Here is a 27,559-nt window from a genome sequence, read left to right on the forward strand (position 1 = left end):
ACATCATACCTGATCAGTAAATCTGTTCCCAGTTAAAGCAAATAATGTGATGAAGAGTTTGTCTCACTCACCTGACTTGGGATATGTGATGAGGAATACATCACTATCTCGAATTTCAAAGCTCTGGAGTGAATCGATGTGCTCTGGAGTTGTGTAACCAGCGCCAAAATTGTAGTTTTTATACCTGAAGAGATAGTCGTTGATCTGTTCCATGTTACTTCTGAATCACACAGAGGTGAAGTGTTGATGTTTAAATGCTTTAAAACCCTCTCAAGTCTGACTATTAATCTGTGAAAATACGGAGCATGTTTTATATATAGTTGCATAATTTTGAATATTGAAGACTTTTTTGTAAATTTTGAACATAGGAGTGCATATTTGTGCATATGCATATCTATGCAGATCACAGGAGGGCCAGCAGAGTGACAACTGTATCTTTAAACCAGGAAGAAACAGAGACAAATGTTGGGCTTTGGCCTGTTTGATTTGGTTGTTGTTTGCTAAATCTACTTAATACCCTCATACGGTGGCATTTTTAGATGAAAAAAATTATGTTGTTACTGACCAAGCCTTTCTTTTAAGGTAGGTGGCCCTGTGGGTAGCATGTGTATGTGATGTTGGCTGGTGGGGTTTGTTCTAGGAGGTGTAGACACTGCTCCTCATTCCTGTGGTGGGTTATGTTGGAATGTACATTCAAGCTGTTTTCTTTGTGTCTTTGATCTGTATGTTTTGGTGTCCTGCATGTGGCTTGTAAAATGTAGAGGTGAAATCCTGTTCCTGCCTTAAGTGAGAGCTGATATAATCCTTTTCATGACTATTAAAGTAAAACTCATGACACTCTCCTTTAATGCTCCAGAAACTCTCCTTTAATTTACATTAAAGGGTTTTTGGTTAATTGTGTTTTTCTTGTTTTCTTGCGGTGTTACTGCTGTTTTGCCCAAGGGTTATTCTTTTTTAAATGTATCTACCTTTAGTTTGTACAAGGTTATATTAACAGTAGAGGAAACAGTGCTATCTCCCACCTGCCCATGTTAATGTGTTTTTTGTCTTTGCTTTTAGGCTGAACCCTGAGGGTTGGGGCCTGTCCAAGCCGGGGCCTAGCTCCCCATGCATCCACTCCTATTGCACGGTTGAGTGTTTTTTCACCTCACACCTTATCTTTAGTTTTGTGTGTGTGTGTGTGTGTGTGTGTGTGTGTGTGTGTGTGTGTAACCTCACTCCCCTTTTTTGCATTGACTTGGCAGGTGGGTCTTGGTAGACAGCAACCCTGCCCCCTGACTGATAGTTCTTGACTTACACAGAAACATTTTTTTTGTATGTTCAGGTTTTGGCTTCAACCAGGACTGTCACATAAGTTTTAATGGTTGCCAACAAATATTGTTTTTTACGTCTAGTTTAGTTCATATATTTAATTAATATTATTGTTATTACTTTGAAACCTTGTCTCTGCTGTCCCCTTTGTGTCAAATTGGTGAAGAGGACCATCTGAACACAATCCCAGTGTACAAAAATGAAGCCAAAATATCCTGGATATGGGCGCTGCGATCTTGCGCTTTTGGAGCCACAGGCTGTGGTTGAATAATGCTAAGGGAGGTGCCCAACTGAGTGAAATGACCTAAAAGTATCTAAGCATCAGCCATAATTAGAGCTCTTTGAATCCTCCAAATACAAAGGAAAGGAGCTACAATGCTTCCTTTATTTCCTCCTTTATCATAGGATACACTGGAACATCCTTTACGAAAGGAAAGGAGACAACGCCAACCCAAAAGTTCTGGCAGCAGCAACATTTAAGGTGATGCACCACAGAGTGCAGGAATGAGTCCTAAAAGCCAGAAATGAGTTAGCATTCAACACACCTGGTTCACGCATCTCAAAGTTGATGGGTTTTTTTTAATGTTTTTGGTTTGATGCCTGAAATAAGGTCTGTGCTGACCACAAGCTTGACAGATTTTCATGTTTTGCTCTCTGACATAAAATACACAGGTAAATATCCCACTTGTGGATTTTGACTTTTCTTATGTGTGATTTTTATTATCTACAGAGGTCTCCTCCTCTCAAAAACAAACTGACGCAATGATTTAAACCAGTAAAAACACTGAATAATGTAGTTTCATGTTACAAATCAGTGTTTCTCCAACACTTTTTGGCATGTCAGGCACATGTTGTATGCCTAGCACCTGCTAACATGTGCCGGCCATTTTTCTCTGATTACTTAAGATCCAGATGTTCAGGCGTTTTTCACCAGGAGTTGAATTATCTACAGAGGTCTCTTTCTCTACTAACAAACTGGCCCCTTGAAATTTAACTGCTAAAAACTGAATAAAGCAGTTTTACATTAGAAAATCTGTTTTTCTGAAGCTGCTCCTCGTGGAGGGCCTGCTAACCGCTAGCTTTTCAAATTGGTGGTGTGTCCATTCTGGGCTACTGTAGAAAAATGACCGGCAACATGGCGATCTTCGTAGATGAGGGCCTGCTCCCTTGTAGATATAAATGGCTCATTCGAAAGTTACGAAAACACAATTGTTATTCTGAGGTGATTACACTGAAGAAAACATAGTTATTATACTCCATTTCTGCTAAATATACAGTACAGGCCAAAAGTTTGGACACACCTTCTCATTCAATGCGTTTTCTTTATTTTCATGACTATTTACATTGTAGATTCTCACTGAAGGCATCAAAACTATGAATGAACACATGTGGAGTTATGTACTTAACAAAAAAAGGTGAAATAACTGAAAACATGTTTTATATTCTAGTTTCTTCAAAATAGCCACCCTTTGCTCTGATTACTGCTTTGCACACTCTTGGCATTCTCTCGATGAGCTTCAAGAGGTAGTCACCTGAAATGGTTTTCCAACAGTCTTGAAGGAGTTCCCAGAGGTGTTTAGCACTTGTTGGCCCCTTTGCCTTCCCTCTGCGGTCCAGCTCACCCCAAACCATCTCGATTGGGTTCAGGTCCGGTGACTGTGGAGGCCAGGTCATCTGCCGCAGCACTCCATCACTCTCCTTCTTGGTCAAATAGCCCTTACACAGCCTGGAGGTGTGTTTGGGGTCATTGCCCTGTTGAAAAATAAATGATCGTCCAACTAAACGCAAACCGGATGGGATGGCATGTCGCTGCAGGATGCTGTGGTAGCCATGCTGGTTCAGTGTGCCTTCAATTTTGAATAAATCCCCAACAGTGTCACCAGCAAAACACCCCCACAGCATCACACCTCCTCCTCCATGCTTCACAGTGGGAACCAGGCATGTGGAATCCATCCGTTCACCTTTTCTGCGTCTCACAAAGACACGGTGGTTGGAACCAAAGATCTCAAATTTGGACTCATCAGACCAAAGCACAGATTTCCACTGGTCTAATGTCCATTCCTTGTGTTTATTGGCCCAAACAAATCTCTTCTGCTTGTTGCCTCTCCTTAGCAGTGGTTTCCTAGCAGCTATTTGACCATGAAGGCCTGATTCGCGCAGTCTCCTCTTAACAGTTGTTCTAGAGATGGGTCTGCTGTTAGAACTCTGTGTGGCATTCATCTGGTCTCTGATCTGAGCTGCTGTTAACTTGCGATTTCTGAGGCTGGTGACTCGGATGAACTTATCCTCAGAAGCAGAGGTGACTCTTGGTCTTCCTTTCCTGGGTCGGTCCTCATGTGTGCCAGTTTCGTTGTAGCGCTTGATGGTTTTTGCGACTCCACTTGGGGACACATTTAAAGTTTTTGCAATTTTCCGGACTGACTGACCTTCATTTCTTAAAGTAATGATGGCCACTCGTTTTTCTTTAGTTAGCTGATTGGTTCTTGCCATAATATGAATTTTAACAGTTGTCCAATAGGGCTGTCGGCTGTGTATTAACCTGACTTCTGCACAACACAACTGATGGTCCCAACCCCATTGATAAAGCAAGAAATTCCACTAATTAACCCTGATAAGGCACACCTGTGAAGTGGAAACCATTTCAGGTGACTACCTCTTGAAGCTCATGGAGAGAATGCCAAGAGTGTGCAAAGCAGTAATCAGAGCAAAGGGTGGCTATTTTGAAAAAACTAGAATATAAAACATGTTTTCAGTTATTTCACCTTTTTTTGTTAAGTACATAACTCCACGTGTGTTCATTCATAGTTTTGATGCCTTCAGTGAGAATCTACAATGTAAATAGTCATGAAAATAAAGAAAACGCATTGAATGAGAAGGTGTGTCCAAACTTTTGGCCTGTACTGTATCTCCCTAAATTCTACACACTGGACCTTTAATATCTTCAGAATTAAATGTATTTTTAAGTCCTGCATCTCTTAAATTATTATTCCTAATTTCAGGGCTCTGTTCCAAGAAGCAGGTTTACTCAGTTATCAGTATAAATCCCTGATTCCCATCCAATCTGGAACACAGCCGTTATCTGATAACTCCATATTAACCCTGTTTTGTTTACTGATAAAAAAAACCCCCAAAACATTCTCGAACATTCTCTCATTCTAGGCAAAGAGAATTGAAGTGTAACATTGGTTCCAGTGACAAAAGCAAGCCTTCACCATACATAAAGAAACACAATTTAACTCCTGTTGACTTCAATAAAGACAACAAATTGGCCAGCTGTGTTTATTAGTGATTTCTGCTCATGTGTGTTCATGTTTTGCTGGTACAGAACTCCAAACATGGGTTATAAAGCCTTATTGTGATGCATATCAACAGTTATATTTAGCTCCTGCAGATATTGTAAGCATAAGACACACAGTGTCAATGAATTTTGGGGATCTCAGGCTTAAACAGATGTAAACATCTTGAGGTTTGTGTGGCTGCTCTGCTTATTCCCAGATGAACTTCAGAGACATATCACCGAGTCTCTCCTGAAGAACCTGATCAACTCTTTGACTCTGAGCGGCAGTAAAGGTGTTCTTCCAGTCGCCAATCTTACCTGTAGTAAAAGAAAAACAAATTGAGCTTGATATCTGTTTAAATGTTTCTGCACATGAGCTGCAGTTATGTTACGTTACCTTTGCGCATGAAGTCTTTCTGCACCTTATCTTGTACAAACTCATAGTTGGCTTTAGAGTTTTTCTTCATGTTGTTAAACGTAGCTTTTTCTACAACTTCCTCAATGGCTGCTTCACTCAGGTTTTTCCCCAAGAAAGTGCAGATCTTAGTCACTGCTGCCTTCAGGTCCTAAAAGGGAAACAGAGGCCCAACAGACAACAAGTTAAAACACTGACAAAGAATGCATTCTTTTTAAAAGGGTTATTTTTTCAAATTAACATGGCTCTTTTTAATTAATAGTATTAAATGAATTTGAAATGCATCCCTTCCCCACACCATCTTTTAGTCCAAGCTAAATGAAAATGCTGAACAACCACACTGAAACCACATCTTACCAAAATCATGTCCTCATAGGTCAGGAAGAGAATGTTGTACTGGTCTCTCATTGAATGCCACACCCTGATGTGGTCAAACCAGGACGATGCAAGGACTATATGATGGATGGATTGATGGATGGATGGATGGATTGACAGAAAGATAATTTATCTCAGAGGGGAAGTGTTCATATCACAGCAGCAGCATGTACTAATCATACAGTACAAATAATGGTGAAAAAACAACCAGTTTTGGGCAAGCTACTTGAAAAATGTAATGAGCTAATCTACCAGTCACTCTATATCAAAATGAAGTTTCACTACATTGAAGCAATCCCCAGAGAAATGTTAGTATCTATAGTGTCCACTGCAAATCCACTATATATATATATTATATAGTGGACTAGTATATACATATATATATATATATATATATATATATATATACTAGTCCATACCCATTGAGTGCACAGTTGCCCACGTACAGTTTCACATGGTGTGTGTTTGGGATACAGGTCATAGGAAATTGCAGATTAAATAGTCAACTGAACCCATTAAGAAGAGCAATGTATTAAGACAGAGTTTTTGTGAATTTGATAATATGACTGCTTTATTGAAAGTACAGTAGTACCATTGCCAATAGTGGGATAGTTACTGGGCTAAAACTGTACATTAGTAGTTGGGGTAGCACGTAGAAAGGCAGATAGTGTTTATATGTTGTATTGACTTAAAAGTGGGGCGCACTGGTAGAATGACTGACTGACTGACAGAATGACACACTGACAGTTTCCATGATTATGTACAGCATACCATACCATGACTTAGTCACACCAAAAATTAGAGAAAAAAAAACATTCAGCCACAGGGGGAGCCACAGCGATCGGTCGCATTTTAGCCATTTTTAAGCATTTTTCTGTTGTTATAGCGCCACCCAGTTGCCAATTAGAGTTAAATTTCTCCATTCACCTTGAGGCGTCCTGTTCTACATATCTACCAAGTTTAGTAAAAATCAATATGGCGGTTAGGGCTAGATAAGAAATTAGCTCTCTAGCGCCCCCATTTTGTTGATGGGGTCAATAATGGAGGGGTCCCCTCAGATTATGTGTGGTCATACGCCTACAAAGTTGCGTGATGATCGGTGAAACCCTTGAGATGTTATACACCTTTATGTGATGAGCCACGCCCTCCGCAATATTCATTGCCTTATAGAAGCTCAGTTTTAGTAAGTTTTCCAACTTTTGCAAAGAGGGAACTTTAGATATTGGTCCCTAGATTATGTTCACTGAGTTTCATGCAGATCGGTCAAACTTCCTAGGAAGAGATCGATTTTAAGTGTTTTTCAAAAAAATTCAAAATGGCGGAAAATCTACATAACCGGAAGTTATGGGTTCTTGAGGCAAATTTGTTCCTCATGAGGAGAGGCATCTCTGTGCAAAGTTTCATGTCTCTACGACATACGGGGCATGAGATATGCCCATTCAAAGTTTGCAATTTCAATCGGTTGCTATAGCACCCCCCTTTGGCCAATTGATGTCATATTGCTTCATTCTCATCCTCCCATGACCCGCTACCACTGTGCCAAATTTCACATGGATTGACCAAATCAGTGAGGAGAAAAACGTGGAACAGACACACAGACACACAGACACACACACAGAGTTTTTGTCATTATATAATAAGATACACAGTCCATGGGCAAAACACGAGAGACCCGTCAAGAAGTGTAGTGTAGCCAATCAGAGGCAAAATAGCGAAGCAGCAAGCAGAATAAACTTAAGGATTAGTATGTGATGTCATGCAGAGGTGCTTCCCTCATCTACACGCCTCAGTGTGATGCAGGCATCAGTCACATTACTTATTCTCAGTTTTATTATCCTTACTTTCATCCAGACCTCTGCAGAAAAAAAGTCTGCTGCACTTCAGAGCTTTTCCTGGGAAAAAAGAGCTTGTAACTTTTGTGGACACTACTGCACTACTCAGCCAATTTATTAACTTCGCTACTGAAAAGCTATTTGACTCTGAAAGTAGTGACGTGACCACGACGCTACTGAGAAATGCAGTAAATTAGTAACGTTGCTTCTTGTACTGACGCTAGTGCCCAACACTGACAACAACAGTAAAAGATGTCATAAAAAAGTCATAGTACAGTGTCCTATAATACAGTAAGCGTCATAAAATGTTACAGTATCATAAAAATCTCATGTTATAGTCATAACTATGGTCATCAGTTTATACAACGATAGAAGAGAGGTTACTTAAGGAAAAAGGTTGGGAACCCCTGGTATAGTTGGTCATAAAAAATATTTAAAGGTCTTTGTAGAGTGTAGAAAATCCTCCTTCTTGCTGGGAGGCAAGGCACTTAAAAAGTGACAGCGTAGTATATCACACAAAATAGAAAGTCAAAGTATACTGTTAAAAAAAATTAAGGGAACACTTAATAGTCACAGTCTAACACCAAGTCAGTTAAACCTAAGGGATATCAATGTGTCCTTTCAGGAAGCACAAGTGATTGTGAATCAGTTTCACCTGCTTTGGTGCAAATCAGAGTGACAACAGGTGCAATGGAGAGGCAAAAGGCAAGTCTCCGTATCCTTCCTGACTGATTCGTTTCTAGTTTTGTGTTCTGCTAGTGTCCTTGTCACTACTGGTAGCATGAGGCGGTACCTGCAGCCCAATCAGGTTGCACAGGTAGTCCAGTTTCTCCAGGATGGCACATCCATACGTGTGGTCGCAAAAAGGTTTGCCGTGTCTCCCAGCACAGTCCCAAGAGCATGGAAGAGATACCAGGAGACTGGCCGTTACAAGAGGAGAGCTGTACAGGGCATCAACCCAGAAGAAGGACCAGTATCTGCTCCTTTCTGCCAGGAGGAACAGGAGGAGCACTGCCAGAGCCCTACAAAATGACTTCCAGCAGGCTACTGGTGTGCATGTTTCTGACCACACTGTCAAAAACAGACTCCATGAGGGTGACATGAGGGCCCGACATCCTCTAGTGGGACCTGTGCTCACAGCCCAGCACCATGCAGCTTGTTTGGCTTTTGCCAGAGAACACCAGAATTGGCAGGTCTGCCACTGGCGCCCTTTCTCATGACAGATGAGAGCAGGTTCACACTGAGCATATGTGCCATGGCGAACGTTATGCTGCCTATTACATCATCCAGCACAATCGGTTTGGAGGTGGGTCAGTGATGGTCTGGGGAGGCATGTCCTTGGAGGGTCACACAGACCTCCATGTCATAGCCAGCAGTACCCTGACAGCTGTTAGGTACCATGATGAAATCTTCAGAGTGATTGTCAGACTTTATGCCAGACTTTTTTGTGGGCAACAAATTACACAATGTACATCAGGGAGGTTTTTCAACTTGAATAATTTGTTTATCAAGATCTGATGTGTGGTTTAAGTGTTCCCTTAAGTCTTTTTAGCAGTGTATAATATATTGCTGAGAAAAAACACAACATACAACGTTACATTAATAAATAGTAATTCATCACTTGTAAACACATGTGCTCACAGTAATTTTTCTACTGCAAAATCTACTGGCTTGAATGCAACAGAAAAGAGCTGAGTGTACATTACACTACTACAATGATGGATTTTCAACTGTTGACAATATTAAATTATTGATTAAAATGTTTATAATCAAGCACTCTGTATCTGCAGGTATTGTCAACACAGACTTTTTAAACATAACATTAAAAGTCCTCCTGATCTTTCTGTCAGCTGTTGATGATCAGATGATTATCAGGTACTTTACCGTTGCCTGCCAGATACTGCTCAAGGAAGTCCTCAAAGCTCTTGGGAGTCTCCAGGAAGGAAGAGTTTAAACTGAAGTGATAATAGGAGACAATGTTGTCCTTTGGATTCCGCATCACGTAGATAATCTGACATAAAAACAAACATCAGTCATCCCAGAGTTGAAACCAAATCGTTCTCTCCTCGCTCACACCACACCTTGAGTTTTAGCTGAGGCACATACTAAATATAGAAGCCCATTCCTGCTGGAAAAGAAACAATTGCTGAGTCATAAACTTTGAATTTGAGTCACTTTTTTTACTCAGGAAGTCAGATGTTTTATAATTCTATATTTATTTTAAAAAGGGGTGTGCTGGATTCTGTTCCACACGACACACCAAAAGCATTATTGTGAAACAGAGCCAGCATAATAATCATTTTTATCTTGTTATCTTGTATTCATAATTGTTGAAAACCAAAATCATAATCAAAAATAAAATTTGATCACTCGCCCACATTAAACACGTACACATACACAGACACTTTACGTAGCCTGGTAAGACCATCCCGATGACTCTGTGTCAATCTGGACTCAGTTTCACCCCAAACACTTCTCAGAAATTAAAATCCAATCAGGGCCAATTAGGGATCTGCACCATAGTTGAAAATGTAAGCAGCCTATCAGGGACTACGTTGTAGCTGATGGTGTAAAATGCAGGCCGCAGCTTGCAGAAGCACTAAGCGCTAACTCTAATGTTAGTGGAGTAAACACAGCAATCAGTGATTGCAATCAGCAATTAGTGCAGACATACAGTAGAGTCAATAACAACAGTTAAATAAGAACGAGAGTATGCGCTCACAGTTTCTCAAAGGAAAATACATTTTCACTGTTCTTGCGACTGGATTTGGCAAAAGCTCCCTGGGTGTAGAGGAGGATGTTCCCCTGTGTCTTGTCACGCTAACTGGCTAAAGGAGTTTGTCAGTCAAAGTGAGTACCCTGGCCCACTGAGAGTGTTTTGTGCAGCATCAATTGACTGAGTTAAACATCTAACCAGAAGTGCAAATAGCAGTGAAGTGCAGAGTAATATACAGAGTATATATGGAGTAATATGAACATGAACACAGTGTTAGCTGTTTTGGACTTCCATAAAATACTGACCTTTGCCTTCTTGTCCTTTAGCCCCAGAGGCATGAGAGGTGGGGTGAGGTGAGAGGAAAAGAGCCGTGGAGAAGGTCGCAGAGGGTAATCATTTTGACCCTCCTTATGCTCCAGCCATGGCATTTGCTCCAAGTTGTTTGGATATTTTTTCAGACCCCCATCTAGCTCACAGATGGAGATGATGATCTGTTGAGTCCATATAGTACCTGTGGAGTTGGGAGGGAGGCAGGAGACATCATACCTGATCAGTAAATCTGTTCCAAGCAATTAACAAAACAGTTAAAGCAAATAATGTGATGAAGAGTTTGTCTCACTCACCTGACTTCGGATAAGTGACGAGGAATACGTCACTATCTCGAATTTCAAAGCTCTGGAGAGAGTCAATGTACTCTGGAGTTGTGAAGTCAACGACAAAGTTGTAGTTTTTATACCTGCAGAGATAGTCGTCGATCTGTTCCATATTTCTTCTGAATCACACAGAACAAAGAGGGAAATGTTAGAGAGCAGAAAAAACCTCTCAGCTCACAGGTACAGTAGCTGCACTCTGGACTTTGATTTGTTTAATATGTTATTGACTGTTGGCTCTTTTATATGCAGGCCTATATCTGAAACACTGCCAGCTGGCTACAGACTTCCACCAACAGTAACTTGGAAATACAACAAGGTGCTGATGTTTTTATGTTTAAAAACCCTTGAGTCTGTCTATTAATCTGTGAAATTATTGAGCATGTTTCATTTATAGTTGCAAAACCTTTTTTGTAAAACTTAAAATTATTCACATTTTAAGTGGTTACATCTACAGATTTGTGCATTTCAATCAGGAGCGACAGGAGTAAGGAATAAAGATAAAATTTAATGCGAAATATACAGTACAGGCCAAAAGTTTGGACACACCTTCTCATTCAATGCGTTTTCTTTATTTTCATGACTATTTACATTGTAGATTCTCACTGAAGGCATCAAAACTATGAATGAACACACGTGGAGTTATGTACTTAACAAAAAAAGGTGAAATAACTGAAAACATGTTTTATATTCTAGTTTCTTCAAAATAGCCACCCTTTGCTCTGATTACTGCTTTGCACACTCTTGGCATTCTCTCCATGAGCTTCAAGAGGTAGTCACCTGAAATGGTTTCCACTTCACAGGTGTGCCTTATCAGGGTTAATTAGTGGAATTTCTTGCTTTATCAATGGGGTTGGGACCATCAGTTGTGTTGTGCAGAAGTCAGGTTAATACACAGCCGACAGCCCTGTTGGACAACTGTTAAAATTCATATTATGGCAAGAACCAATCAGCTAACTAAAGAAAAACGAGTGGCCATCATTACTTTAAGAAATGAAGGTCAGTCAGTCCGGAAAATTGCAAAAACTTTAAATGTGTCCCCAAGTGGAGTCGCAAAAACCATCAAGCGCTACAACGAAACTGGCACACATGAGGACCGACCCAGGAAAGGAAGACCAAGTTCATCCGAGTCACCAGCCTCAGATATCGCAAGTTAACAGCAGCTCAGATCAGAGACCAGATGAATGCCACACAGAGTTCTAGCAGCAGACCCATCTCTAGAACAACTGTTAAGAGGAGACTGCGCGAATCAGGCCTTCATGGTCAAATAGCTGCTAGGAAACCACTGCTAAGGAGAGGCAACAAGCAGAAGAGATTTGTTTGGGCCAATAAACACAAGGAATGGACATTAGACCAGTGGAAATCTGTGCTTTGGTCTGATGAGTCCAAATTTGAGATCTTTGGTTCCAACCAAAGGGGCCAACAAGTGCTAAACACCTCTGGGAACTCCTTCAAGACTGTTGGAAAACCATTTCAGGTGACTACCTCTTGAAGCTCATGGAGAGAATGCCAAGAGTGTGCAAAGCAGTAATCAGAGCAAAGGGTGGCTATTTTGAAGAAACTAGAATATAAAACATGTTTTCAGTTATTTCACCTTTTTTTGTTAAGTACATAACTCCACATGTGTTCATTCATAGTTTTGATGCCTTCAGTGAGAATCTACAATGTAAATAGTCATGAAAATAAAGAAAACGCATTGAATGAGAAGGTGTGTCCAAACTTTTGGCCTGTACTCTAGGTGCACAGATTAACAGATGATTGTGCAGAGAAGATTTTAACAAAGTCTTTGGCGCTTAGACACCACAGGGAGATTATTTGAGATCGTGACATCTGAGCGGCTGCAAGATAAATCCGACCCATGGAGTCTAGACACTGGTGGTGGTGGTGGTGGCTGATGACTTGGTAGATGAATGATGAAGCGAAATGAGGCTGCATCCAAGGAGACGAGGTGATCTGGAGGTGGAGGGTACACGGCAGCAGCATGAAAGGACTGCGGGCTGAAAAAGAACTATATTTAAAATAAGGAGCAGTGAGATGATAGGCTGACGGAGAAGGTGTGTCGCTGTGCTATTGGTTAATTGTAGATCAGCTGTACAAAAGCTGATGACCCGACTGACAGCCCCAAACACTGACAGCCAGAGATAGAGAGTAAGCATGCATGCCTGCTAAGCTATGATTCAGGATGCCATGTATACTATGAAATAGTTTGACCTGCAATGATTGATGATGCCTGAATGATTTGGCCAGCTATGGCTACTAGGCATGATGCTATGTATGCATTACATGCTATGCCAGTAATGGTTGATGTCAGTGAGAGCTAACTAGACCACAAGTAGCCTAAGAGCTGGCCAACACGGCTGGTTAGCAGAATGACATGCATCGAAAATGTTTGATTAGGAAGTGAATCTCTACTTTTTAAACATTTATTTACTAATGGATGGGCATTGGAGACCTGGAGGCAATAATAATAATCAATGGCAAATTAATCAATAATGGCACTGACATGAGAAATAATAAGATGCAGCTAAATGAGAATCTACCAAACAACCCACAACCACCTGCCACCAGTTATATGCAGTTGCTTACCATAAGCTGTTAAGGTTTAAGAGAATCGTTGAGCTTTGATAATTGACTGTGCGGCTCAATGCCATGAATTAGAGCTGAGATCAGGCCCAAAAATTCCAGCCCATACCCACCTGAGCCCATGCATGTTCTGTCCGAATCCTGCCCTGCCCGTCCCTTTAACTGTAATTATGAGCCCGGTTTAAACACAACATTTTTTTTAAGGATACGAACATGGACATTGAAGGCTGACTCTCGTCTTTCTTTCCATGGCAAGCCTTTGTCATGTGCCTCTTAAGTGTCGAGGTCCCCGTCTTTTTGCTGTCATATACCAGCATCGTGCTGCACTTGGTACACTCAATGAAGCTGACACACACGTTGTCACTGTTGGGATTCACAGGACCACAGAGGATTTGTCATTTGTTAAAATCTAAACTGGACATGTGAAGGCTTTTCCTTTCTGCATGCTCTTTGCTCTTCAAACAAAGACAGCTATTTGACACTCATCTCCATGGGGGGTCACCTCACACCTCCCAGTGAGACCAGTCGTCAAACTTGATTGAACAGCACTGTTACAGTGACATGCCCCTCCGTGATCTCACTGTAAGAAACTCTAAGATAAGTCCTGCAATCTCTCAGAGCCACCTCTTTCCAGCTGGGCCTGGACCAGCCCTGATGCTCTCTTACTCGGTAGCTGCCAAGCCAGCCACACCTCTTTCCTGCTGGGCCTGACACTGCCCAGATGCTCAGACCCTTGCTCCATTGCCCCAAACCACTAAAAGGGAGGGCAATTGCTCACAGACTCTTTTTCCTGGACCACGACTTGCACACACTCAAGGCTGAGGCAAACCTGAACCAGAGAAGTTAGATTTGCAAGCACAAGGTATGCAACTAGCTTTCTAGCAACAAGGAAAACCAAGTGAGTTAGCACCCAGCGTCTAACTCTGCAAAGACCCTGAGTGATCAGCTTCCTCAGAGTTTCACCTTTGGAACAAAGCACACAGCAAAGACTGCATCTGGAACCACAGCTCTTTCCAGCCTTCTTCCACCGGCTAACAAAGCAGCACACCACCAAGTGACTCTTTTGTCCATCCACTCAAGGATTGGTAATGTAACAACTGGGCATAGCTTTATCACAGCTTTACAGGCTAAGCAAGACTGTTTAACTTGTTGTATGTGATTTAATGCTGTCATTGAGTTATTGTTGTGATTGTTTCCAGTCAGGTCATTGATTAGTTGGCTTTGCCAAAGCTAAGTGTTTAGTTTGCAAATACTGTTCACAAACAGATTCTTGCACACAACTAAACAATCTCTGCACTAATCCAGACCGTTTGCAACACACGTCACATTGATGCAGACTCATCAACAAATAGGCTTTCAACAGAGCTACACCCAAACAGGCATCTCAAAGTTCCCGCTTCTTTTCCTTTGTCTCTATCCTGACCGCACGGTCAGACAAACACCTCCCCTGATCTGAAGGCAGCTTTGATCCAGCCATCTTATAGTTCTCTGTTATCAGCCATTTATTTTGTAGGCCAAACGGCCCTTTGATCACCACACCTGCCTTTGTCTTTCTCTCTCTCTCTCTCTCTCTCTCTCTCTCTCTCTCACACACACACACACACACACACACACACACACACCAAAGTTGTATATAGTTTGTTAGAATTGTGTGTTTGGTTTTGCTTTGCTTACTTTGTGATATAATTCTTTGGAATCATACCTGCTGTCTGTTTAATGTTGCACAAGTGTGAATGCATAGTCAACCTCTGGTGCGTCAAGAACTATGAAATCCTTCAGGCTTTACTGTTAATGTTGGTGATTGTCATTAATTTAATTATTAATCAAAACTCCAAATTAATAGTTTAGCGTATTTTATGAGACTGATATCTTTAACTGGCTATCATTTTTCCCTTTACGGGAATGGTGCCCCATGCGGTGATTTAATGTTAATTAAGTCACGTGATTTAACATAATTATTAATTATTATAAATAATTATTCATTATTTACAATAGCCAGTTTACAACTTTAATGGCGTCCCCTTGGTGAGGCCTAATATTGTTGTTCCCAACATAATTGGTGCCTCTGTGTGACAACCTGAATTTATGTTCCCAACATCCAGTGTTGGGCAGTAGCATCACTACAGTAGCAGATGTTTGTAGTTTAACTACATTTCTCAGTAGCTTGGTGGTAGCGTCGCTGTTTTCTGAATCAAGTAACTTCTCAGTAGTTAAGCTCTTTTATTGATCACTTAGCACGGTAGCGTTGACACAAGCTACATTTCTGAAGCTCAAACAAGGTGGGGATTTCTGTTATGGACTGAAATAAAACTGTCACCGCTACCACACAGAGTCACTTCCGCATGAACCTGATGGGGGACAGCCCTCCATTCCGAAACCCCGCCGTTCCGAACCACCCCCACTCCGAAATTGATTTTCAAGTCAATATCGAGTTTCCTGTATCAAACACTGCCGCCTGCTCTCCGGCCGCACTCGCACAATTCTGAAACTCGTTGTACTACAAAAGCTTGAAATGAACGTTCAACTCATTGTTTTTTATTGAAAATATGTCACTGTCTTCATTTATTATGTATAATTTCGCTAGTAGCAAACACATTTAAAGGAGACGCTTGTCAAGTCTTTTTACGCGCGCCATCCGTGGTGCTGAAATCCCTGCTCATGCTGACAGCAGACCGGGGGAGAAAAAAAAGACATTTCTTTGCTCTGTGCTTTCAGAAAATAACCAGGGTTAGGGTAAGAAAGACCAACGGTCTGTACAGCAGTCCCACTGTGTTTGCCAGGGCATATCAGGCTGTGTGATTATGCGCAAAGATTGGTTAAAGCATTGGAGCAATTTCATACAATTTTGGACATTTAACATGATAAACTAATTTCAGTTCAACATGGTCATTTGCTTAGAGGATTCAGCTGAAGCATTATGAGTGTTATATGTCATTAAGATGAAGTATTTGCTTGTTTTGTGGTTAATAATGCACATAATCCATTTGACCCCATCATGAATGGGATTTATATTCGTTCCTGCAGACAGAGGCAAAAGGATCAATGCGCAGCCTCCATTTCCTTTGCGTACGTCTCGTTCATTCAAACTTTGTAAACACAGTTGGGATTTGTAGGGGACATACATGTTTATGCTGCTCACTATAAAATGTGTTTACTAAAATGTGTTTACTAGCCTCATTTCTAGTCAAAACAAGTTTTTTTTTTTTTTTTTTTTGCTTGCAATAAGAAAAAAATCTTGCTCCACTGACAGATTTTTCTTCTACTTATTTCAAGTAAAAATTTTCCTGAAACAAGTCAAAATTGTCCAAAAACAAGTTGGTAAGATTTTGAGTTTTTGCAGTGTACATACACATACATACACGCATGTACGTTTTTGACCATGTTGTGACTGTTTGAAGCAGGTCTTCATTCTTGCTGTTGTGGTTTGAGTCATGTTGGGAGTTAGCGCAGCTCACTGTTCAATAAACAATTGAACTTAACTTTTTTACCTGCCTATCTGTTTGACTGACAGTTTTATTGATCAGTAAGATAACACTGACTTGGCACGAAGTTGGTTCAATTTAGTAAAAAGCTTGGATGTAGTTGCACTAGTTACTTTCATTTTGCTACAGCTTAGCTTGCTACATTTCTGAGGGTGATAGCTTTGATGTAGTGAAGTTTCATTTAATATTAGAGTAACTAGTAGCTTAGCTCACTACACTTTCCAAGTAGCTTGCCCAACACTGCCAACATCACCGTCAACAACTCACATGTGTGCGGCCAGTGGCTGATGACTTGATTGACAGCCCTGAACACTGACAGCCAGAGATAGAGAGTGAGCATGCGTGCGTGGGGTGAATAGCAGGGTGAGGAAGAAAGCTACGGACTAAGCGTGAAAGTATTGTCTTCCTGACTGAACTTTAGCTAAAGCTTCATTTCTATAAGCATCCGTGTCACCCAATTTGTAATTTGGGTCTCTGGAAGTTTTATTCGTTGTTAATTTGACATAATGATAACTCAGATTAACAGCTAAGTGTGTGATGGAAAAAGAAGACACAGCATGTGGGTCAAGGAAAGTTTGAAAAGTGCAAAGAAAGACAAATATGAATGTGAGGGCCCTGCCTGGGGAGAGCGGTAAGTGGTGTGGTCTGACACATCCAAATTCACCTCCTCGAGCTACAGGTAGTGTTTTTGGTCTTCCAACATTTCAGACCCCTGACAAAGGGAAAGCATGTGTTAGTGAGGACTGACAACTGCACCATGGTGGGCTACATCAACAGGCAAGGCGGAATTCAGTCCGCTGTCCTGTTGATGATGGCGGCGAGCATGTGATTGTGAGCCTCAGAGCACTTGTTGTCTCTGAAGGCTCTTAATGTTTTGAAACTGGGAAAGAGGGGTGCTGACCCCATGTCAAGGGGCGGTCCTCTACGAGACGAGTGGAGGCTTTGCCCTGAGATGGTGAGGCAGATCTGGACTTGGTTTAGGAAAGCGAAAACAGAGCTGTTCGCCAAACGATGTAACACCCACCACCACCATGGCTCTCCCTCGCGCCACAAGACGACCCCCCCCTCGGGGTTATGCACCCATCCATTTTTGTAACTGCTTATCCTCTTGAGGGTTGCGGGGGGGCTGGAGTCTATCCCACCTAACACTGGGTGAGAGGCGGGGTACACCCTGGACAGGTTGCCAGACTATCACAGGCTTTTCTTTTGAGCTGACACATAGCGACAGTGCTAACCACTACATCACCGTGCCGCCCTTAATTATACAGTCAACTCCAAATTTACGCTAAGATTATAGGCCAACCTATAGGCTGCCCACACAAAGTGCAAGTTCAGACTTGCTAACAGCATTTGTGCTGACACCCCTCAACCTTCTAAACAGAGAATACCAACTTCTGCCCTCCAACAGGCAATTCAGAGTCCCTCCATTTAAACACAACAGGCTGTGGTATCAGTCTGTCCTGTTGCTAAAATCAGTGTGCTGCTAATTAAGATCTGAATCTGAGGATATTATGTGATGTGTTCAGTGGTCATGACTCGATGCACAAACACGCTTTTTTGAATATCACATCAAGACTCAACTCTCACTCCAGCCTGTTGTTTTTCATTCTTACAATGTCGTGTGCAAACCCATTCCATGGACCATGAACACAGTGCAGACATTCCTGTGTATCACTGGTGAAAAGGGAACACAGCCAGAGCAGGATGGAGCAGTGACAAGAGTGACAACATCCTGTCTGCATTTAAGAGTTCTGTCTGTGGTGGAAATGCTAAACGGTCCAACGATCAGGTACATGTCGGTAGGGGTTACTTTTGGTTTTAATGGTACTTTAAAGTTTTTTGTGAAAATGCGGCTTAAATGCAGTGATGGGAATAATGGCGTTGTAAATAAACGGCGTTACTAACAGCGCTGCTTTTTTCAGTGACGAGTAATCAAAAAAGTTACTGTCTCCTCCGTTATAATGCTGTTACCATTACTCACAATAAAAGGCGCCGTTACTCGGTTTTACTTAAGGTCACTGAAGCGGCTTTGACCCAAGCAAGCTCCTTCTCAGCGGAGCTCTGAAGGTTTTTTTCTTTGGTGAGTGTAGGTGAGGGGAAAGGGAGGGAGGGACAACCGCATAAGTGATGATGATTGGCTTATGGAGTAAAATTTCATCATAAACCAATCAGAGGCAAAGTAGGGCAGGTATTCACAAGCAGTTGTCAGGTCTGCTTATTAGCCGCGACTTTGGGCTTGTTTTTTGTAAAGTCGCTTACAAATATTGGTAGTCGTGGGTTGCGTTTTTTTGAGCTTGTTTCTAAAGTGGAGTTGCAGTTGCAGTGCAGTGTAGATAAGTGTACAATGTTTTATAATAATGATTTATTCTATTAAGTGTCAATTCCATTCATTTAACATATTCAGTGTTGAGTTTCATTACATACATACATATTTTAGTTGAGTAAATCCCTTATTCACCTCCAATCTGGAACACAGCAGTTATCTGATAGCTCAGAGAACCTGTTATCTAAAAAAGTCTCCATATTAATTCTGTTTTGTTTACTGATAAAAAATGTTTTCTTTACTCTCATACTAGACAAAGAGAATTGAAGTGTTAAGTTGGTTTCAGTGACCAAACAAGCCTTCACCATACATAAAGAAACACAATTTAACTCCTGTTGACTTCAGTAAAGACAACAGTCTAAGTTTAAGAACTCTAAGGCTAAAGATGTTTTTGATTGTGACTGTGCATTTGTGAGGAAGTATAAAAACATCCTCTCCACTCCAATTATACATCTGGTCAATCTGTCTGTTAAACATGTTTTTTTTTCCCATGGCCTGGAAGTCAGCAGTGATAACTCCTGTGTTTAAGGCTGGTGATGTAACTGATGTTACCAACTACAGACCTATAAGTATACTTCCTGTTATCTCCAAAGTAACTGAAAGGATAGTGTGCGACCAGTTGATAGCCCATTTAAATCAAGGCCATTTTCCATTGCATTCTATGCAATTTGGGTTTAGGAAACATCACTCAACAGAGACAGCAAACTGCTATTTTATTGAGCAAATTAAATCCAGCCTTGATAATGGAGGTGTTGCTGGTGCTGTTTTCCTTGATTTTAAAAAAGCTTTTGACACTGTAAATCATAATGTTCTGTTGTCCAAGGTGTCAAACTTTAACTTTTCCTCTAAAGCTCTGACATGGATGGAGTCGTATTTAGACTCAAGAAAGCAGTGCACCAGAATTAATGATGTATGCTCTTCTTTTGTAAATAGCACCATTGGAGTCCCACAGGGATCAATTTCAGGACCAATTTTATTTAGTTTATATTTATGATTTAATGACCTGCCTCTGATTTGCCCAGACGTCCATACCCAAATGTATGCAGATGATACAATCATCTATACACATGCAAAAAATAGAGAACAGGCTGCATCAAAACTCACTGCAGTGCTACACAAAGTCTCAGACTGGCTAACTAGCAACTGTCTGACTCTCAATGTAAGTAAAACTGTTGGCATGTATTTCTCCAACAAGAGAAATGCACCCCAACAACCTGATATCCTTGTCAAAGGAGAGGTGATTAAAATTGTTGACAACTTTAAATACCTGGGCATAATCATTGATTCTAACCTAACTTTTAAAAAGCATATTAGAAAGATATCCAAAAATGTCAGAACTAGTTTAATTAATTTTAGACATATTAGACATCAATTACCCATACATGCTGCTAAATTATTTATGCATTCAATGATCCTTTCACACCTATCCTATTGTGCTACAAGCTGGTCCCAGGCAGGTGTGACTACGCTGAAACCTTTGTATACTCTTTACAAACAGGCTGTGAAAGTTTTTGATAAAAAACCAAGAAATTACCACCACTGTACCATTATAAAAAAACATAATTTGTTAACCTTTGACAGTTTTCTTTTGTTTTCTGACATGTGCTTGATGTACAAATTGATTCATGACCTTGCACCACCACCACTCAAGCAATGTGTGTCATTCTGCAGGGACAATGTAAGGGCCTCAATGAGAGGCGATTGTTTCACCAAATTTAGGAAGACCACTTTTGGGCAATCAGCATTCTCATTCCAAGCAACTGGAAAATGGAACTCAATCCCACTCCATATTAGAAAATGTGCAAGTCTTAACAGTTTTAAACAGTCTCTGAAGACATGGCTAAAAGAGAATCAATCATGCGATCATTGATCTTTGTATATAGAATGTATTTTGTATGATGTTTCCTCTGTAATGTTGTTGATACTGTTGTTTTGTTTTTGATATTGTCTGTAGTGTTTAGAATGTGTTTTATTGTCTTTTTAACTTCCTGCCCAGGGACCACAGATGCAAATTAGCTATTTAGCTAACTCTGGTATAGAACCTGTTCTGTACATGGTCCCTGTCAACTAAACTAATAAACTAAATTAAACTAACAAATTGGCCAACTGCATTTATTAGTGATTTCTGCTCATGTGTGTTCATGTTTTGCTGGTACAGAACTCCAAACATGGGTTATAAAGCCTTATTGTGATGCATATCAACAGTTATAGTTAGCTCCTGCACATATTGTAAGCATAAGACAGACATAGTGTCATAGAATTTTGGGGATTCTCAGGCTTAAACTTGTGTGGCTGCTCTGCTTATTCCCAGATGAACTTCAGAGACATATCACCGAGTCTCTCCTGAAGAACTTGATCAACTTGTTGACTCTGAGCGGCAGTAAAGGTGTTCTTCCAGTCACCGATCTTACCTGTAATGACGGAAAAAGAAAAACACACTGGACTTGATATCTGTTTACATGTTTCTGCACATGAGCTGCAGTTATGTTACGTTACCTTTGTGCATGAAATCTTTCTGCACCTTATCTTTTGGCAGAAACTCATAGTTGGCTTTAGAGTTTTTCTTCATGTTGTCAAACGAAGCTTTTTCTACAACTTCCTCAATGGCTGCTTCACTCAGGTTTTTCCCCAAGAAAGTGCAGATCTTAGTCACTGCTGAACCACACTGAAATCACATCTTACCAAAATCATGTCCTCATAGGTCAGGAAGAGGATGTTTTACTGGTCTCTCACTGAATGCCACACCCTGATGTGATCAAACCAGAATGATGCAAAGACTGCATGATGGATGGATGGATGGATGGACAAAAAAATTATATCAGAGGAGAAATGTGCATGTCACAGCAGTACTTGAACGAACCACACAGTACAAAGAGTAGTGCAAAAAAAACAGTATGAGATGTCAAAAGAAAGAACAGTGCACCATAATAAGTGTAATAAAAATGTTACAGTATCTTAAAAAAAAACTAGTTTGTCATAAACATTGTATGGTCATCAGTTCACTCAGTGATACAAAAGGCGTTCAGCAAAGAGGTTGGGATCCACTGATATAGTCTGCCATTAAAATGTCATAAAGACAATAAAAATTCATATCATGGCCTCGCCAGGGCTTGTGGTTGTATGTCTCCATGCACCGGTCAAGTTGCACTTACAGTTCACATCCATGTCTTTGAAAACATGAATGCTTAACACACATCTTTCTTCCGGCAGCACAGAAGATCTATACAGTCAGCACAGTTTCAAGGTGAGCACTCAAGATTAGTGTCACTAATTCAGTGTCTGACCAAATGTCTCCCCTTCTGTTTCTCAGATATGACGTTGGCCAAAAAAGTATTTTTGCATGACATTATGATGTCACAGTGAAGTTGGCCTTTGACTTTTTGGATATAAAATATCATCATTTTGTCCCATTAAACATTTGTGTGAAACTTTATCAAATAGCGTGTGAATTCTTGAGTGATGGTCAAAAACGTGTTTTGTGGGGTCACAGTAACCTTGACCTTTGACCACTAAAGAATAATCAGTTAATCATTTGTGCCAAATTTGGAAAATTCCCTCAGGGCTTTCTTAAAATATCACGTTTATGAGAATGGGATGGATGTATGGACAGACAGACAACCCGAAAACATAATGCCTCCGACCACAGCTATCACTGGTGTGGAGGCATAAAAAACACAACATACAACATTACATTAATAAATAGTAATTCATCACTTGTAAACACATGTGCTCACAGTAATTTTTCTACTGTAAAATCTACTGGTCCAAATGCAACAGAAAAGAGCTGAGTGTACATTACACTACGACAATAACAGTGAAATCATTCAGCATTGAATAAACCAACACTTGACCTGTAAAAGTGTCCTGGGCCAAAGGAGATGTTTAAATATTGAGATTTTCAAATGTTCAAAAGTGCTCTGTATCTGAATGTATTGTCAACAAAAACACACAATCCAGACTTTTTTAACATAGCATTAAAAATCCATCAAATCTTTCTGTCAGCTGTTGATGATCAGATGATTACCAGGTACTTTACCCTTGCCTGCCAGATACTGCTCAAGGAAGTCCTCAAAGCTCTTGGGAGTCTCCAGTTTACTCTAGTTGTAACTGAAGTGATAATAGGAGACAATGTTGTCCTTTGGATTCCGCATCACGTAGATAATCTGACATAAAAACAAACATCAGTCATCCCAGAGTTGAAACCAATACGTTCTCTCCTTGATGCCAAATTCCACTCACACCACACCTTGAGTCTTAGCTCAGGCACGTACTAAATGTAGAAGCCTATTCCTCACAAACTTTGAATTTGTATCAGGAGTCTGGACTTAGCAAATCAGATGTTTAATTATTGTAAATTTGACTTTGTTTCTTCTGTTGTTTAAGAAAGTACAAGTTTTTTTTTTGTCTCTTCGTTTTGACTTTGTATCTCGTAATTACAGCTGAAACTATAAGTCAATTCATTATACAATTAAAATTCATAAATTTATTTGAATAAGAAATTTTTTTTAACGTCACATTTTCTTGAACTTTAAACATAATTCAGTTGAAATCAGGCTTTTGGTGAACTAAACAGGCCACAGCCTGGCACCTGGGGTTTAGGCTTGCAGGTAGGGTCTGAAGTACTGTCGTATTTTCATAATTGTTGGAGGCCAAAATCAAAAATAAAATTTGATCAATTGATTGTTCTAACACACACACACACACATTTACACACATTACACATTTATGTATATTGAGCACTTTTAATACTTGATGTATACCTGCCGGTATTAGATTTAGATTTTGATTTCATCACTTCCCAAATTTAAAAAAAATCTTTCTGGAGCAGCAAGACATATTTGAGCTTTGTAATTAAGGTAACACATCCTATTAAATATGCATCAGCCTGTCAACATTATTCATAGCTCTAAATGAACATTGATTACTGTATGGGGTGCCGTTTGTAAAGCGGCTCTCACTGAAATTAACAGCAACACTTTGCCATTTAGCTTCAAACAGAGTTTAAAAAAGTGATGTGAATCTTTTAAAGTCATTTTTTTTTTTTTACCACATTTACAGGAATATTTGAAATATGTTAAATATTTAAATTTAACATTAAGATTTAGATTTAACATTTAGGTTTACCATTAATATTTAGGTTTAACTGTGACATTATATTCAACATATTGTGAATTAAGTTTTTTTTTTCTCCAAATAGAGCTGCTTTGAGAGGCAGCAAATTAATTGCTCATTTTATGGTTACAGTCTACTAATAAAACTCTCCACAGTATCAACAGTGGTTACGTAACCCTCACAACCAGCCACAACTCAGCCCTGAGCAGAGTGACCATCCGCTATTGACCAATCAATGGACTGCAGTGTTCACAGCTCCACCTTTTAGTCCCAGATCTGTGTGCTAGGTACCCCAACAGAGGGGGGACCAAAAATGGGGATGGTATGGAAACTTTATAGTCCAGTCTGAACTCCCCAGTCTTACACTATCAGTCAAGGGTACGAAGAAGGTAAGGAGAGGAAACAGTGGTTACTTTGTAATACAGCCAGCACCCTGAATTTCACACTGTAGTAGTAAGAAGAGAACAATTAACACCTTGCTGTTACTGTCTAATTACAGTACTGTATTACACTATGCTGTTTAATCCTTGGATGGCAATACAAGCCTCCCATATTTGTGACAAAGATACGTTTTTTTTCTGCTCCAGCCCACCCTGTATGAGCTGCTGCAGTGCTGGATGAACACGCCTGCTAGGAGCTAATTTTCAAAAGTAGAAAACCATTTCAAAAGTTCTCAAGTCATTTTCTTTCTAAATTATACAGATATAGACATAATAAATCCCTGGATTGTGGGTGTAGCTCGAAGGCACAGCTGTCAGGAATTATTGTCACAACTGCCATGAGCAAAGGGCAATAGTTAATAGTTCGAAGGCACAGTTGTCAGGAGTTACTGTCACAATTGCCATGAGCAAAGGGCAGTAGTTTTTTCTATTTTTTTTTTTTTTTGTACGTCCACATGTATTCCATTTTGGTAGCACATCACAGCTGTGAAATATTGTATACCATCATTACTTTAGAGGTACCCCGTGAGTACCCATTACTTAGAATATACTTACAAGTAATTTATCCTTTTCTCTAAAACACCCAATAAGTAGCCAGTATTTCAAAAATACTCACAGTATAAGTAGTTTCTTCTTTACTCGAAAATTCCTTGTGAGTATCCAGTACTACATACAACAATATTACACTATGAGTTAAGATGACTTACCTGGTAAGTGTTGGGTAATTACACTGTTAGCTGTGTGCTGTATTATGAAGTGTTACCACAACTTTGACTTGTAAGGGAATATTTGCAGACTGTGGTAGATTTGACCTTACCTAGGTAAAATTTCTGCTTCGTTCTTCATAATTTTTTAGTTTTTTTAACCAGGAGATCAAGGTAACATACAGAGTATATATGGAATAAATAGTGAAGGGAACATATTAATACACAAAGATATGTACAGTTCAGTGGTGCCTGCTGGTCAAACAGGGGAAGCTCACTTTAAGTTTACATCATAAAATTTGTCATATTGTAGCGAGGCAGTAACTTATAAAAGGAACATTTAATTGAAGCCATTTTTCACCCACAGTCATGACATAGAACCACAGCAAAACAGATCTGAAAGATGAAAATGAGCTATATCTGTTCAGAAGGTCATCCTGTTTCTACGGTTTACACCAAGACACCCCTACTTTCATTCACTCGCTCTTCACATGAACAGTGTTGTTTCTTAAATAGCGATGATGTGAAGGTGATGAAGAAGACTCCGCATGACACCATCTTGCTTGCATGAGAAAAGGTTTATTACAAGAAGTACAGCATCTATCAAGCATCTAGAATGCTTGGAGAGGTTCTCGACCAATGTGAACTGCTCTGAAAAACAGCTCCAAATAACTCCCATTATATAGACTCGTTGTTTCTGTGAAATGTGAGACAAAGTCAAACAGACAACAGAGGGTCTCCCTAGATGGACTTCACCAAACTTTAACCCTGGGCCATAAATATCTTTTTTGACCCTGACCATATATGTTTTTGACCCTGGGCCCCTTACTGGTCATCTGTTCCAAACCTTCAGAGCAAATGATAATACACTACAACAGGTAATGCCAATGGTAACTGACTCGCTCCACCAATCATGAGAATTAACCACCCATCACACCCACCATATACCTCACCTATGGACATTCTGACCAAGAGAAAATAAATGAGTGGCAAGTCAATTAGTGTGTGAACTGGATTTATTATCATTCATCATCATCCTGTTCTTACAGACAACCTGTGGGGATTGACCATCCATAAAACCAGCACCTAAGGGTTCAGTCATACATCATCACTGAGGTCACACGCTTGGTATACAGTAAACCAACACCTTTTTTATAATATCGCTTATGGAAATAAGGAGCTCCGGACAGCACTCTGTCAGAAGGCTCCACTTGCAAATACCCGCATGGGACTAAGCTCGAAATGTGACGATGCCGGTGTGTATTTCAAAAGTGCTGTCAATCACAAAGGGGTTCAGCCTTTTAGACAGTTCCTCCAATCATCATGCATACACAGAGTGTCCTCTCCCACCTACCACTCCATTGGGTCCTAGGGAAGCTGAGCCTTCCTGGAAATGACGAGTTTGACGCATTCATCCAGTGACCCTCTCGCTTTGCTGCATGAAAAAAACCTGCTTAGCACTGTCTCATAGGAATGCTTGGAGGCTCTGTGTCCACCATGCTGACACGAGAATGTACTGCATGACAGGGAGGTCGCGTTTGAAAACTGGTGATAAATAGCTGACATTTGAACATCATAGTCATGATGTTAAACGCATCCTAGCGCACGTTTAATCCAATGTAAATTATGATTTTAATGTAAATTCAATAGTGCATATTTGACCATTTCTTCTATGAAATTTTAGGGGAAGTTCAGCCTCCCTTGTTGTCTCAGCACAGTCACCCCTGGTACAGTTTGATCATATGAACACAATGTCATGCTGTTTTGAACTTCCATAAAATACTGACCTTTGCCTTCTTGTCCTTCAGTCCTGGAGACATAAGAGGTGGGGTGAGGTGAGAGGAAAAGAGCGGTGGAGAAGGTCGCAGAGCGTAATCTTCTTGATCCTCCTCTGTACGCTCCAGCCACGGCATTTGCTCCATGTTGTTTTGATATTTATTCAGACCCCCGTCTAACTCACAGATGGAGATGATGATCTGTTGAGTCCATATCATACCTGTGGGGTGGGGGGCATATGTTGAGTTATGAGACATCATACCTGATCAGTAAATCTGTTCCCAGCAATGCACAAAACTGTAAAAGCAAATAATGTGATAAAGAGTTTGTCTCACTCACCTGACTTTGGATAAGTGACGAGGAATACGTCACTATCTCGAATTTCAAAACTTTGAAGTGAATCGACGAGCTCTGGAGTTGTAAAGTCAACGACAAAGTTGTAGTTTTTATACCTGAAGAGGAAATCAGAGATCTTTTCCATGTTACTTCTGAATCACACAGAACAATGAGAGAAGTGTTCAAGACCAAGTATACCAGTAGAGCAAAATGTCTCTCAGCTCAAA

At 40.3% G+C, this 27,559-nt stretch overlaps 1 protein-coding gene and 1 pseudogene across 2 annotated transcripts; both read right to left on the reverse strand.

Annotated features, from left to right (window-relative positions):
• Positions 1-4,560: 4,560 nt before the first annotated feature.
• LOC117268739 (amine sulfotransferase-like) lies at positions 4,561-10,788 on the reverse strand. Its single transcript, XM_033645384.2, has 6 exons — positions 10,550-10,788; positions 10,232-10,437; positions 9,095-9,221; positions 5,361-5,455; positions 4,986-5,154; positions 4,561-4,906 (listed from the first exon to the last, which is right to left on the reverse strand). The coding sequence occupies exons 1-6, from the start codon at positions 10,689-10,691 to the stop codon at positions 4,797-4,799; spliced, it is 849 nt and encodes a 282-aa protein (XP_033501275.1). The 5' UTR covers positions 10,692-10,788; the 3' UTR covers positions 4,561-4,796.
• Positions 10,789-19,363: 8,575 nt separating this feature from the next.
• On the reverse strand, positions 19,364-27,543 carry LOC117268741 (amine sulfotransferase-like; annotated as a pseudogene). Its single transcript, XR_013488049.1, has 5 exons — positions 27,336-27,543; positions 27,008-27,216; positions 23,001-23,127; positions 21,461-21,741; positions 19,364-21,375 (listed from the first exon to the last, which is right to left on the reverse strand). The product of XR_013488049.1 is annotated as an amine sulfotransferase-like (transcript).
• Positions 27,544-27,559: the final 16 nt, after the last annotated feature.

The sequence above is a fragment of the Epinephelus lanceolatus genome, chromosome 18, assembly GCF_041903045.1.
Source record: "Epinephelus lanceolatus isolate andai-2023 chromosome 18, ASM4190304v1, whole genome shotgun sequence".
Lineage (NCBI taxonomy): Eukaryota > Metazoa > Chordata > Actinopteri > Perciformes > Serranidae > Epinephelus > Epinephelus lanceolatus.

Excerpts from the sequence above, each read along its gene's own strand:
- LOC117268739 (XM_033645384.2), bottom strand. The coding sequence starts at position 10,691 with ATGGAACAGATCGACGACTATCTCTGCAGGTATAAAAACTACAACTTT. Across the intron at positions 10,438-10,549 it reads CGTCACTTATCCGAAGTCAG|GTACTATATGGACTCAACAG; the intron begins GTGAGTGAGACA and ends CCAACTCCACAG. Across the intron at positions 5,155-5,360 it reads CCTATGAGGACATGATTTTG|GACCTGAAGGCAGCAGTGAC; the intron begins GTAAGATGTGGT and ends TTTCCCTTTTAG.